This window comes from Heloderma suspectum, chromosome 2, assembly GCF_057233095.1.
Source record: "Heloderma suspectum isolate Gila_16-S chromosome 2, 16-S_ref, whole genome shotgun sequence".
Taxonomy (NCBI): domain Eukaryota; kingdom Metazoa; phylum Chordata; class Lepidosauria; order Squamata; family Helodermatidae; genus Heloderma; species Heloderma suspectum.
Genome location: NC_139459.1, coordinates 377,571,943 through 377,586,061, shown reverse-complemented (window position 1 = coordinate 377,586,061; position 14,119 = coordinate 377,571,943). Strand labels below are relative to the sequence as shown.

The window sequence follows — 14,119 nt, the reverse complement described above, 5'->3', positions numbered from 1 at the left end:
TCAGGACAGAAGAGGCAGGAAAGGGCTGCATGCGCCCAATCTTGTCTGATCGCGGAAGCTAAGCAGAGTCAGGCCTGGTTAGTACTTGGATGGGAGACTGCCTGGGAATACCAGGTGCTGTAGGCTTCCTGCATTGAGTAGGCGGTTGGACTGGATGGTCTTGTAGGCCCCTTCCAACGCTACTGTTCTATGATCCTATGAAATGGAACTGAAGAGTCGCACAGGGCCAGAGAGCTAAGGGGATAGTGCAGCCAAACAGGTGTGTGCGCGTGTGAAATTCATATACAAAAGGGCCAGTTCCAGATTTGAGGGGGGCCTTTGATGTGGCGCCCCCTGGTGGACAACCTCGTATACCGGTGGGCTCATCCCATGAGCCCGAGTGGGCTTAGCTAGTCGGGTGCAGGTGGTAAGGAGCAACAGCAGCAGCACCCCCGTGAGTGCTGGGAGACTTGGCACCACCAATTCGATTTCCTGCCACATCTCCCCTCCCAGAGTGCAGTGGCGGAGAAGCTGGGCCCAGGACAGGCAACAGTGGTGGCGCTGGCTGGCTAGCTGGCAGGCATAGGTTTGAACTAAGCAGTCAAATGGTTGGCTGAAGGCCCCTAGAAAACTGACAGTCCTACATAGATGGCTTCCTTCTTTCCACTCCTCTGCCTACCACTACTTGTTAGAGCCCTTTATGTGGCTCGCAGGTTATTTCTAGGGCTCCTTGGGAGCCACAAATGGGAGAAGCTGCCTGGCTGTATCTGCAACAGGGACCCACTTTTCGCAGGCCACTTCTCTGGGAGGAGTAGCTCAGTGTGGCTGGCAATGGCTTCCCTGCAGCTCTAGCGGCAGCTTAATGACTGAAAACACACACGCACGCATGTGCACACGCACACACATACACACTCCTCTCTAACCCTCTTATGCCCCCAGCCTCCCGCTCAAGGCCTGCCCCACGATGGAGTAAACATGCCTAGACAGGCATCACTCACCTGTTGCTGCTTTGTAGCCATCTTGATATTTTTCTGCAAGGACAGAACCAGAGAGTCAGGAAGCAGCATTCGGGCCCCCATCCATCATGCCTGGATCCAGCTCCAAGGCCTGAATTTGCTTTTTTTCCTTCTCCCTCCCACTCCCTTTTCCTTTTGTGTCGTGTGTTTGAGATTGTAAGCCTGTGGGCAGGGATGGTCTTATTTCTCATCTTTGCAAGCTGCCCTGGAAAGGAAAGGTTCCTCCTGTGCAGGCACCAGGTCACTGCTGACCCTTAGAGGGACGCCGCTTACTCTGGTGTTTTCATGGCAGACTATAGTGGGGTGGTTTGCCATTGCCTTCCCCAGTCATGACTACCTTTCCCACAGCGAGTTGGGTACTCATTTTACCGACCTCGGAAGGATGGAAGGCCGAGTCGACCTGAGCTGGCTACCCGAGACCCGGCTTCCGCTGGGATCATGGGGAGACTTTCGGTTGCAATACTGCCGCCTACCACTCTGCGCCACATGAGGCTCTTAAGCTGCCCTGGCTAAAGCAGTTTTGGCTAAAAGCATCAGCATTGGCTAAAAGCATTAAAATGTGATAGATAGATAGATAGATAGATAGATAGATAGATAGATAGATAGACAGACAGACAGACAGACAGACAAATTCAAAGTGACCCCAAATAACATCCAACTCCCACCCTCTGCAATGACGAAGGGCTCCTGGCAGATGTTTCTCCTGTCTCTTCCCAACAGCCTCCAGGGAAGGGGGTCTCACAAGCTTGGCAGGCAGCAGCCATTGCTAGAGCGGGGGAGGCTTTCCACTCAGGTATCAGTCCACCACCTGATTTGCTCCAGTGTAACTCCATTGCCTCTGGAGCAACACTGGAGGACGTTCTGTGTGGTTTCATTGCTGATTAATTTTCCATTGTGTTGTTTTATTGTTATATTTATTGTCGTTTTGTGTCAAGATCTCTGTGGAAAGCAGTATATATATTTGAAAATAGTAATACTGAGAAAGTCAGCATCAGAAGAAACCTTTTGGGTGGCTGAGTGCGTGTGGCTTTACTTTTGGCATTTATTGTTAAATATATTCACCCTGCTTTTGGGCCAAAGAGCTTTGAGGGGATAGAACTCATCTGAACCCCTGAATGGGCAGACATCAGAAAAATGAATCCACCCACCCATAGAATGACTCCCCATGATCCAGCAAATGCATTCAGGTTACTTACTGATGCACACTGGAGGACCGCTCAGGTCAGCCTCAGAAGAGGCAGGTTGTGTGGGTGCCTGTGGCTGTATTTTATTCATTTATTTTTTAAAGATATCCCTGCTGCTTTTTGACCAAAAGGTTTTGAGGGTATCAACCGCCACCCATGGAGAGAACTGGAGAACCCACCAAGCCCCAGGATGGCTTGGGGCATGATCAGATCCCCAGGCAGGAGGCCAAGACTTCAGCTGCTCATCGTGACGAGAGCTGACGGAGGTTGCGGAGGGGAGCGGAGAAGGCCAGCCCTGGGCTCATCTGATCCCCCGGAAAGGGGTGGGCTCAGCAGGAAACCGACCCCCGGCACCCATGGAATGACTCCCCGCCTTCCAACAAGCGCATTTGTTGTTTACTTACTGTAAAAACAGACTCCAGCAATCACAGCCCCCACCGGCAGGACAGCCCCCACGATGTACCCAATCATGAGCCCCAGATTGGATGCTAAAAATTGAATTGGGACAAAGAACAAAATAACTGATAGGAAACGCAGGACAATATTTTCCTGTTGTGGGGGAGGGCTCGGGCCTGGGGAGACCATAGGTTGAGAGAGCTTAAATGATGGGTGGGGGATATCTGAGAAGCAGCCCCCTCCCCCATCATCACCTGCCAAGGGTGGCAAGAGGCCTTCTAAAGTTGGGAGACGGAGCTCTTCCCACGGTGTGTGTTGGGGGGAGAGACATAATGAGACTATTGCTGACTCGTTCACACTGAATGATTTGCAAACATTTCATGTCCTTGCAGCCACTCAGGCTTACAGGAAGAAAGAGGGCAGCCAGCTTTGGCCTATGGCACAGAATTCCAGTTTATGGCCTACAAGGCACGAGGTACTTGCCAAAAAGGGATACATCTGTGTATATAATTTGCTTTGCGCCCAGAAACATCCACAAGATACTACTGGTTGTTGCTGATGTAAGCCTGTGATGTCTCTGTGCTTTGTCCCTCCTTCTGCCAGGGGTGAAAATTCACCTCCCAGAATCCTTCACTCCAACGAAGACACCATCCCTCCCCTGCAGTTTCTCACCACTAGGCTCTTCCCAGGCCAAGTCCAGAGGTTCCAGCAGGCCATCATGATCCACGTGGCACCGGTAGCGCTCCCTGTCCTTGGGGATGATCTTGATGCCAAGCCAGGTGTAGTAGGTCCCGTCCGAGTTGGGGGCCACAACCCCACGGAATGTGTCCTGCACCCAGACCTCCCCATCCTTCCTCCAGGTGGCGTCGATCTCCTTGGGGTAGAAGCCGTGGGCCCGGCAGATGAGGGTCTCCATGCCGTTGTAGTCCGCCTTGCGTGTCAGCCTCACTATTGGGGGTCCTGCAAACACAACAACATCCATGTTAACCCAGAGTCTCTCCAGTAGCTGGCAGAGTGGATGTTTTACTTTACAAGCAGGAAAACTCCCTCTGTGGCTTTCTAGTGGTACCCCACAGATTCCATCATCAACTGAACATCACTCAGACTGATCTTGGCCATTCCCTTCAAGCGAAGGATACGTGACTCGCTGCTCTTCACTCTCCTTGGGTTAGCATCTATCCATTCCTACCTTCCTTCACCCATCTTCCATGAAGTGTAATATTCATTTTAGTGAACACAGCATATAGGCCTGGAAGAGAGAGCCCCTTATGAGTCTGCCTGCTCTGAACAGCAACCTTGAGGCAGAAAATGTCCCCTCCCTTCTGAATTTGCACAGTTCTGCTATACCACAGTGCCACCTAGTGGTTGTGTAATGGAACATATAGAAAGGCAGAGAAAGAAAACCCACCGGAAGGACAACACGTGTAAATGAGCCAATCTTAATCCTGCAAAGAATACGGAAGCAGAAACCTAGGTAAAGGCGCAAGTTAAAAGCCTCATGTAGAAAAGCCCATAGTGGGACTAGGCTTCACAGCGGGCCACTAAACACTACCACTTGGCTACCAAGCCCAGCCTTAAATTGTAGACTCTTGCTAGTCAGTCAGCAGGAGTTTGAGGGGGCAAGGGGAGAGAGGTGAGTTTCATTAGGGCAGAAAGAAACAATGCAAAGCAGGTGGAGCACTCCATGGGCTGGGAGGCATTTCTTGTGATGTGGGGGAAGGCTCACACATTCAGCCCCCCACAGTCTGAACTGGCCCAACCTAGAAAAAACTTAACCACGTGATCGTTTGGATCACGTGTTTCTGTCAAGCTCTCTGGCTGAATCTGCTCATGTAGGAGGAGTTGAGAGGGTGGACTGTTGAGGGGGAAATAGTTTTTTTCCCCAATGCTCTCTGCCATTAAAAACAAAACAAAAATCCCTGCAAGTAGAAAACATGCAGGTAAGGGAGAAAAGTCCACCCCCCATCTCTGTCTCCACTATGCGAGTTTTCTGCTTCTAGGGATTTATTTACAAAAACAACAACACCTGGATGAGCAGGTTTCCCCCCAACACACTCCAGCTGTAGTCTGAAGTGGGACAGCCCAGACTTCCACCAGCTTCTCAATGGGTAGATTGGCAGTTCAGTCTGGGACTTCTGGATGGTGGGGAGGAAGACAGAGAATATGATCATGGGGAAGAGAAATATCTGTCTGAGATCATGCCACCCTTTACAGCCCTGCGCTTTCAGACAATAAAAACCAGCTTTAGGGAAGGGAGAGATGAGAACATCCTTAGGGAACAACGTTGCTGTATTTGTGGTGGTCAGGTGGTTGAGGATACTATACCCTATGTGTATAGTACACTATGTGTAAAACTCCAAGAGATAAATATTGAATGAGAAGTTTAGCACCTGTAGCTAACCTTAATGATATGGATAAAATTATATATATGCTATCAAGTGCATCCAAGTTTGTTATGTTTAACACACCAAGATTTGTGGTGAAAGCAGCTCAACTCAGAATAGCCCAAGAGGATAATTGTTTTGTCTAAGAAATGTGGCCTCTGCAATTACATATTTTTGTAAGGTACTAAATATTTGTATATTGTATATTGAATTTTAACTTTGTGATAGAATCCTTTAATATCAGTATCTTGCATTGTATTGTTTGGTCGCTTGTTGGTGGTTCTTCGGCCACCACCTGTACTTGGTTGCCTAATAAAATGAAACGAAATGAAGGAATTGCCGCCCCTCTCCCTGCTGCATTTCTCCTCTTCCTGCCCCTCACCTTTCCTCAGCAGTCTCTCTGTCCCATAGTCCTCGTCTTCCTGTGTCCACTCAGCGCAGGTCTTCTCCATGTAGAACTGGAAGCGCTGGACAATGATGGTCTCGGCCTCCCACCTGCTCTTGGTCTGTTGGGCCTCCACGTCGGCTGCTGTCCAGGTGAAGGTCTCCATGTCGAAGCTGAGGAAGTCCCTCCCGTCGTAGCCATACTGCCAGTGCCCCCCTTTGCTCCCGTCTGCCCTCACCTCACAGATGATCATCATCTGTAAGGTGTGAAAGCCTGAAAGAGGCGCACATAAAGTCAGGGAGACAGGACAGCAGGGGCAGCTGCTCCCCCCACCATCTATCAAGCCCCCCCAAACATAGGGAATTTAAAGGAGAGGGAATTTCAGCAGGTGTTCTTACAAGCTACACCTGCCAAAATTCCTACCTTAAAGCAACTTAGGCTGCAATTCTGTACACAAAGGGTGGGCAACATGTGGCCCCCAGCCCAGCAGTGCAGCCCCCAAAATTCGAGGGGACCCAATTTTTTAAAAACCTTTAAAAAAGCCCATCTTCAGCACCAATGGCGGTGGGCAGTTTCAGGGGACAAAAATGGCCCCCGGACCTCATGAAATTGCCCACTTCTGTTATGCACACCTACCTGGGAGTAAGTCCCGCTGAACTCAATGGAGCTTACTTCTGAGTAGACATGTATAGGACTTGCACTGTAAGTTGCTTAGATGCAACATTCCCTCTTCTAAGCAACTCTTCATCAAGCCCCTCTTTCAAGACTTCAAAAAGGCTCTGAAGGCCCACTAGTTTTCACTGGCCTTTTTATAATCTGTGGGCTGCAGGTTTTGTTCCTGGTTTTATAATGGTTTTATAATATTTACTGTATGTTTATTTATTGCTTATTTGTACTTGTATGCTTCTGTATTATTGTTTTAGATCTTGTACGCTGCCTTGAGAATGTTCTACCCAGAAGGGCAGCCTAAAAATAATTTTAAATAAATAAATAAATATAAATTAAGAAAGGTGTTGGACCCCTGCTCTCTTTTTCAGCCAGCCACTCCATGGCCCCAAAAGAAGTTCAGGCAGGAATTTTTACCTCAGTCTCAGGAAAGAGGCAAACAGGCTTGCTATCCAAGAGTACATGAATCATTATGGAAAAAGTAGACAATTAATAGGTGCTTTATCCTATTAACCGTTGATTCCCCATAATGCGTTCATCACAACTAACACTAAAATCCTGAGCCTACATACACACTTAAACCTCGTCAGGGGGAATTTTGGTGAGGGGAAACTATGGAGAGAGGAGACTTTCCACAAAAAGGGAGCACTTTGTACAAAACAATCTGGCCTCACAATACACAGGGTAGCTATAGTATTAGTGAACTTAAATTAGCCTTCTGCAACAGGGTACCCTCCAGATGTGTCAGACTACAACTCCCAGCATGCCCCAGCCAGCCACAAAATGGCTGCCATGGTGGGTGTGAACAGTCACAAAACACCCATTTCCCAGAAGGAAAATGGGTGCGGCTGAAAGCAAAGTAATTTGCTCAAGAACGTAAGTACAAGGCAGAAGTAGTGTCTCAGCTCACACACACAGGCAAGACACCCACCCACCATGGCAGCCATGTTGTGAATGGGCAAGGTCTCCCCTGCCCCCATGGCAGCCATTTTGTGTGAGAGAACCCTTGACACTCTCTCAAAATTCCAAATGCACTCCCAGGTCCAAAAAGGTTGAGGACCTCTGCTATAGGGGAATATTTTAAAGACATTCCCTCTATAGCAGCCTTGTAAATAAGCCCACTGAAATTCCTCTCTGCAATTTATTTTTAACCAGCCTGCTAAGAGACTAGTAGCCCGTGTTTCCATGCTGGCCCCGGAAGAAGGGATGTCTCCTCTGGAAATGCAGGCCTTTGCCACTGCTGGCCAAACACACATGACCATGTCTGCCTTGGAGGAGTAAAACTGTCACTGCACACACAGATGTCCACTGCAACCCCTATGGGAGACGGGGTATGCGTGACCTCAGTCATTGCAGTCTCCCAACCCAATGTGAGGGGCGGTGAGGCTGAGGCCTGAACACTGGCAGAACATTCCAGCGACACCACTCTCCTCTCTCACTTCCTCACCAACCCCTCTTGCGCATTCAGGTCCAGGGACTATGTGCTGGTTTCAATACATCCACTGGCTGCTCTCGCCATGGCGAGTGTGGAGGCGCCTACTTGCAAGCAGCTGGCCTTCCTCCAAACTTTGAAGCTGGAGAGATGGAGGGGGATCATCCAGGCAGTTATGCGGCGATCCATGCCCCCTCCTCCCCAGCTCCAAAGCTGGGATCGTTTGGACTGTGCGTGACCAAGGTGAAGTGCCTTGGCTATGAGGGCCAAACGAACACACACAGCAACAACCCACCCCCCACTGGCCTTTCCTACTCTGGAGCAAGGAAGGCGAGTGGAAGGAGAGGTGCTCCCTCATCCCACTCGGCCTTACCAAGACGGGGGGGGGGGGGGGCTGGCAGCTACAAGTCTTGGCTTGGACAGAGAGGTCAGCCACCAATTGTGGACCCTTGACTGCATGTTCCACCTGCCAACCTTTCCTTCCTCAACAGTCACTCTGTGTCTCTCTTCGCTCTCCACAGGCAGCTCTCCAACAAGTACACAGAACAGGGGCAACTGCCCCCCCATTCTGTGCCCCAACAAGGGAGGCCCGCTGTGTGGCCAGCACTTCTAGCTGTTCTTCCATGGCGTTGCAAACCTATTTGCTCCAGACAGGATCTGGACTTGCTCCCTTGCAAGCTCAATGACAGACTCCTATGCAACCAGTGACAGTGCCCCCAACATGGTGGACATGGCACACTGAGGGACGTGGCACCTGCCGCTCTGCTGTTTCTCAAACAGTCAAAGACACAGCACCACAGAAAGCTGCCTGGGGGCTTTTCTACATGAGGCTTTTAATCCACACCTTTACCAAAGCTTCTGCTTCTGGTTTTTTTGCGGGATCCTTTACATGTGTTTTTTTCTGGGGGCTTTCTTTCTCTGCCTTTCTATATGTTCCATCACACAACCACTAGGCGGCACTGTGATATAGTAGAATTCCACAAATACATGAGCATTCTTTGATGCCATTCAGAAAAAATACCAGACTTTTCTCATTAGGAAAAAGACATTGATAATGGTTGCAAAGCATGGGAGAGGCCCTGGAGAACAACAACATTGTAGAAAGGACCCACACACTACATGAGTGAAGAATCATGAGCGCACAATAAAAGCCTCATGTAGAAAGGCTCTTATACTGAGGCCGGCCCCTTGGTCCATCTAGCCCAGTATTGTCGACACTGACTGGCAGCAGCTCTCCAGGGTTTCAGGCAGGAGTTTTCCCAGCCCTACCTGGAGATGCCAGGGATTGAACCAGGGACCTTCTCCAGGGGATCTGCCTCAGAGCTACGGGCCCCGCCTAATGACAGCCCTTCCCTGAAGCCAAATTAAACACAGACACAGTAGTCCAACTAAGGTGGGAGAGAGGGGGGGAAAGGATTTCTCTCCTGGAAGGAGCTCTCCCTCCCAGCCTCCACCTCTCCCCATCTGTTGTGAGATGCGGGGGGAAGGATCCATGCCCCTCCCTCCCTCCACTCACCCTTGCTCTGGTTGTAGCGGTTCCGCAGATAAATCAGGTCCCCTCTGAAATCTTTCTCATCGTTCCGCACCATCTGGGTGTACCTGTCGCAGTACTCCGGATCCTCCTCTGCCACCTTCTTCATCCAGGAGATCTGAGGCAGCAGCCACCTCGTGTTGCTGTCGTAGCGGCCAATGGGCTGCTCGTCCGCATACCCCACAGCAGTGAACTGGGGCAGCCCCTGGCTGGGCTGCGACACAGCTGTGTACATCGTGCGAAAGAAGCGGGAGGAGGACCCTGAGGAGAAGCGAGGGGGGCAGAGTTAGGGGGAGCCGCAGCTGCGGGGGACACACCTCCCCAAACCACAGCGCTTCAAAGATCCAGCCATCCTGTCGCGGCTTCCAGTGGGGATGTTTATGAGCACAGAACATATATCTTAAGCAAGAGAGGAGAAGGATTCTCGGGAAGCAAAGTACCAGGGAAGATAAGAGAGGTGGGAGGGCAAAATGGTGAAGGAGTCAGGAGAGGGAGGACTGGAGGATGGGTTCGGATGACACAGCAAACCATGGCAACTCCCCCCCACCCCGCTCGCCAGGGGTTGAATATTCAAAACGGTCACCGGCAATCCGGCATGCACTGCAACCTATGGTGGCTTAAAAAAGCCAAATCTTTTCAGTACCTAATGACATCCTTACATTCAGCAGCCCCAGTTTTAACCCTCTCAAGCAACTTTGGGGGATGTAGTCCGAGACAGAGTTATACAGCTGCCCCCTTCCCACTGCTGTGGGGCAGCCCCCTCAGGGAAAATGGGGTAGATGGACCTCTCCTTCAGCGTGCTATAGAGGTGCACCATGGCAGGGGCTGGGCACAGGGGTGCCAGAAGGCATACCTTCACCCAGACAGGCAGGCACAATATGTCAAACTCTGTGCAAGTTTGCTTGTATCAGATGAAGAGGTATTCCCAGCCTGTACAAAGTCAGGGCCATTTCCTTGCCTATAAGTAAAAGCAAACATTACAAAACACCACTAAGCTTCAAGTGACCTCTTTATAAAGCAGAGGTGGACAACATACCCCCCGCCAAATTTAAAAAAAAGTTAAACAACAAAATGGCACTCCATAGCACCTCCAGGGTGCTAAGGTTCAAATTTAAGCTAATTCTTAACCCTTTTAGTGCTACCAAGCACTATGGAGTGGTTTGCTGTCGAATTTCAGTGGCAAGCAGGCGATTTTTAAAAATTATTTTTATTTTTTTGCAGTAGATGGGGGCCCCTGGGGGCGAAAATGGCCTCTGGATCTCCCTCGGTTGCCCATCCCTGTTCTAAAGGAAACCAATTCTGGGAAAGCGCTCTGCCCCCAGAACTTCTCACTGCCTCGGGAGTTGGGGCACGTGTTAACGGTATGTTTAACCTACTTTCGGCAGCTTCAGGACCCTGGCCCAAGAGGCTGGCTGTCACTGGTGGTCATAAAAAGCTACATTAAGATTCATCTCAAAACAAAACAATAGGAAGGAAAAGAAAAAAAATGTTTTGTGTTGTTGAAGTTTTATAATACAACATCAATTATAAAAAAGATTCATCTCAAAAGCACTCAAAAGCCAAACCTAAAAAAAGAAATCAGTCAAAAGGTTGGAGGAGGAAGAGGAGGAGGAAAAGTCTAAAACCCCACAGGAGATTAAGAACATAAGAAGAGCCCTGCTGGATCAGAACAAGAGTCCATCTATCCAGCATTCTGTTCACACAGTAGCCAACCAGCTGCCCACGGGAAACCCACAAGCAGGACACGAGTGCAACAGCACTTTCCCACCCACTGTATTTCTAACTGCTCAAGCATGCAAAGTTTATGACTTTCTAAGAACTATATCATCTCCCTCCAGCTCAGCTTCCATTCCAAGTGCACAATAAACACAATGGTGCTTAATGCCACCATTTTGGGGAGGAAAGAAAAGCAGATCAGCAGCTGTTGCTGGTGAGAAAAGGCAATCGGACAGGTCCCTTGCCCTGCAGCAGGGACAGGAGGATGAGTGAGTAGACAAGCTCCTCCTGCCAGCAGAGTTCAGAGGAGACTATTGGGGGGGGGGTTCCCCCTTGCTCTTTTACAGCCTCTGCTGTGGGGCTGGGAAAAGGAGAAGATATGGCTGTGTTTACTGTTTGGTGATTGCCTCTCCACAACGGTTGCTGAATGGCTGCTTTCCCTTCCAACTAAAGTATGTATCTATTACATTTCTATACCACCCAATAGCCAAAGCTCCCTGCAACAGTGTTAAGCATGCTGTTTTAAAAGCGTGCTTAACATATTTATTTAAAACTATTTTTATACTTTCAGCCAAAAAAGGCTCCCAGCACAGCTTACAATCAATCAACAGGACAGCCCCTGCAGGCTTACAGTTCTTTTAAAAAAGGATGGAGAGGGAAGAAAAAATTAAGTAAACTTTCAGCAGGGATCGTGGAATGGCTCTTTTTACCCTCTCATCTCCAGGGTCGGGGAGAGGAGGCAGTCCAACTGGAGCAGGCCCTGATGTTCCCTTTGCACGTAATGTGCAGTTTGAGCCACATTCATGACCAAAGACGGGAGGGTGCAGTTGCACCCGTGTCCTGCTTGTGGGTTCCTGGTCGACAGCTGGTTGGCCACTGTGTGAACAGCATGCTGGACTAGATGGGCTCTTGGTCTGATCCAGCACAACTCTTCTTATGTTCTTAAATAAGGGTAGGGGGGAACAGGGCCTGCCCAAGACATTTTACTGCCTGAGGCAGAGCTGCAAATGGCTCCCCCATCCCCCAAGTCAGGGCGTATCGCAGCATAGTATCCAAAACCAAGCAAGATATTTTAAAAGAAAATCCCACGAACACCGCTACTCATCCCTGGCAATAAAAATAAAATAACAAGTTTTTTAAAAGACCATCCATTTGCTGCTCTTTCATGATGCTCAACATCTGCTGCCTGAGGCAGCCGCCTCACTCTGTCTAATGGTAGGGCTGGCCCTGCAAGGGAACCGAAAACCAATTCCAGCAAGACCACACCCTCCCCTGATGTTGATGTCTGGCCCTCCCAGGGTGCTTCCCCCAGTTCAAAACAGAGCTTTGAGCAAACATGCTGCATCCAGGGCTCAAAACAGGGGAAACTCCTCTCTGTGGCCAGAACCCAAAAGAGCCACAGAACAAGTTCTGCACACTCAAGCTGAGGAAACCCAGGCCAGTTCCTGCCCCATGGCATGCTATTAAAAAAGGTGACTTTTTTCCCCAGAGGTTAGCCGCGTTAGTCTATCGCAGCAAAAACGAGTCCTGTGGCACCTTAAAAACATAGCACATTTAGGGCGCAATCCTATGCATGCTTGGACCGAAAAAAGTCCTACAACTCCTAGCATTCCCCAGCCAGCATGTGGCATTCCCCAGAAGCTTTTATAGACTACAGCCCACTTCATCAGTTGCATGCTGTGTTACCAAGAGTTTCCTGTTTCTTATGTATCACATGTGGTATGTGTGTGTGTGTGTGTGGGGGGGAAGAACTGCCAAAAGTGAAATCAGATGATTAACACCAGCCATTTACAGGGCAGCTTTATTTAAACAGATTGCTTGTTGGTTTTAATGGCGAAGCACTGCACTTCAACCTTTCTCTCTGCAAGCACCAAAATATCTCCATTTAATTCACTTCGTATTTATTTATAAAATATCTGTGCTTTTTTGTGTGCCATGAAGCAGTTTGCAATAAAAGCCAGTGTGGTGTAGTGGTTAGAGTGTTGGGTTCACAAAGCCTGCTGCGTGACCTTGGGCCAGTCACTGCCTCTCAGCCTAACCTACCTCACAGGGCTGTTGTGAGGATAAAATGGAGAGGGGGAGGATCCTGTAACCCGCCTTGGGTTCCTTGCAAGAGGAAAAGGCAGGGCACAAATGTAATAAAGGAAGAAAATAAAAGCAAGGGAAGAGCAACAAAAGCCTGAAAAAAAGCCTAAACTGCAACTAGACAATATTCTTTAGTCGAAAGCAGCAAAATGCTTTTGATCTCCTTCACTTGACAGATAGAGGAGTGAGTCAACATCAGGGCCTGCGCAAGGACACCCCACGTCGCGCTTTTGCTGCATTCGGGCCCAGGAGAACACAGAAAGGGGATTTGCTTGGATTCGGATTACGTGGGGGGCACCTCTGTTTCCCCTGATCTTGTTTCAGGGGAAGAGACCCGCCCGCCCAGCCTCTCGATGAGTTGGCAAGAAATTCTACATTAACGCCCGGGAGGTACTCACTGGAACAGCTCCCCAGCAGGTAAGCAACCGCGCCCAGGATCAGAGGGCACCACCGCAGCGGCCCCATCTCGGCTGCTAGCCGGAGGCGCTCCTTGGAAGTCGCTTTGCAGCGGGAGCGGAGGGGAGACGAGGAACCGAAAGGAATCCGTATCTAGGGCCGGGATTGGCCGGCGGGGAAAATATTCGGCCAATGGAAAAAGGGCGTTTAGATTACGGCGTTGGTTGCCGGGCTGTGGTTGCCTCGGCGAGCTGCGGTGCAACTTGCTGCTCGTCAAACTCACTGCGGCGGCGGCGGCGGCGGCGGCGAAGCCTGGAGAGCCGTGGCGGGAGAGAGGGCTCGGGGGCTGCCAGAAAGCCGTATTTCTTGGAGACGTACCGCCTTTAAATATGTACCATAAATATAAATATGTACCATAAATATGGTACGTATTTATGGTATATAAATATGGTACCATTTATGGTACATAAATATGGTACATATTTATGGTATATAAATATGTACCATAAATATATGGTACACATTTATCCCAGGACAGTTTACATCACATGTTTGCAATAATGAAATATACACTACAACAACTAAAATCATTAAAACAAATGAGGCAGCGCAATGACAATACATTAGAACAGCAGAGTGCAAAGGTTTTATTTCCAGGGATTAAATTACGAATTCCTTCCACGGAACTTAGTACAATTTATTCCAGCAGGTGAGAGAATAAAAATGGTTTAACTTGACCGGGTGCGTAAAAAGATACTAATCTGAGTGCCAGGCCCGTGACTGTGGGGAGGGACTTGAACAACATGTGAACGAGGGGGATCTGGTAGAGATTGTGTGTGTGTGTGTGTTTATTCGGTCAGTCGCTTCCGACTCTTCGTGACTTCATGGACCAGCCCACGCCAGAGCTTCCTGTCCGCTGTCGCCACCCGCAGCTCCCCCAAGGTCGAGT

The 14,119-nt window shown here is 49.5% G+C and overlaps 1 protein-coding gene across 6 annotated transcripts in view; it reads right to left on the bottom strand.

The window, feature by feature from the left end:
* Positions 1 to 13,286, bottom strand: part of LOC146356293 (major histocompatibility complex class I-related protein 1-like) — a 31,068-nt gene extending 17,782 nt beyond the window's left edge. For all 6 annotated transcript variants that reach the window (XM_084831771.1, XM_084831772.1, XM_084831774.1 and 3 more), the window contains exons 1-6: positions 13,173 to 13,286; positions 8,959 to 9,234; positions 5,342 to 5,617; positions 3,248 to 3,535; positions 2,584 to 2,667; positions 978 to 1,010 (exon numbers count right to left, since the gene is read on the bottom strand). In XM_084831771.1, the coding sequence (XP_084687897.1) occupies positions 978 to 1,010; positions 2,584 to 2,667; positions 3,248 to 3,535; positions 5,342 to 5,617; positions 8,959 to 9,234; positions 13,173 to 13,239 (1,024 nt within the window). In that variant the 5' untranslated portion in view covers positions 13,240 to 13,286. The remainder of the gene's footprint in view (positions 1 to 977; positions 1,011 to 2,583; positions 2,668 to 3,247; positions 3,536 to 5,341; positions 5,618 to 8,958; positions 9,235 to 13,172) is intronic.
* Between the last annotated feature and the right edge of the window lie 833 nt (positions 13,287 to 14,119).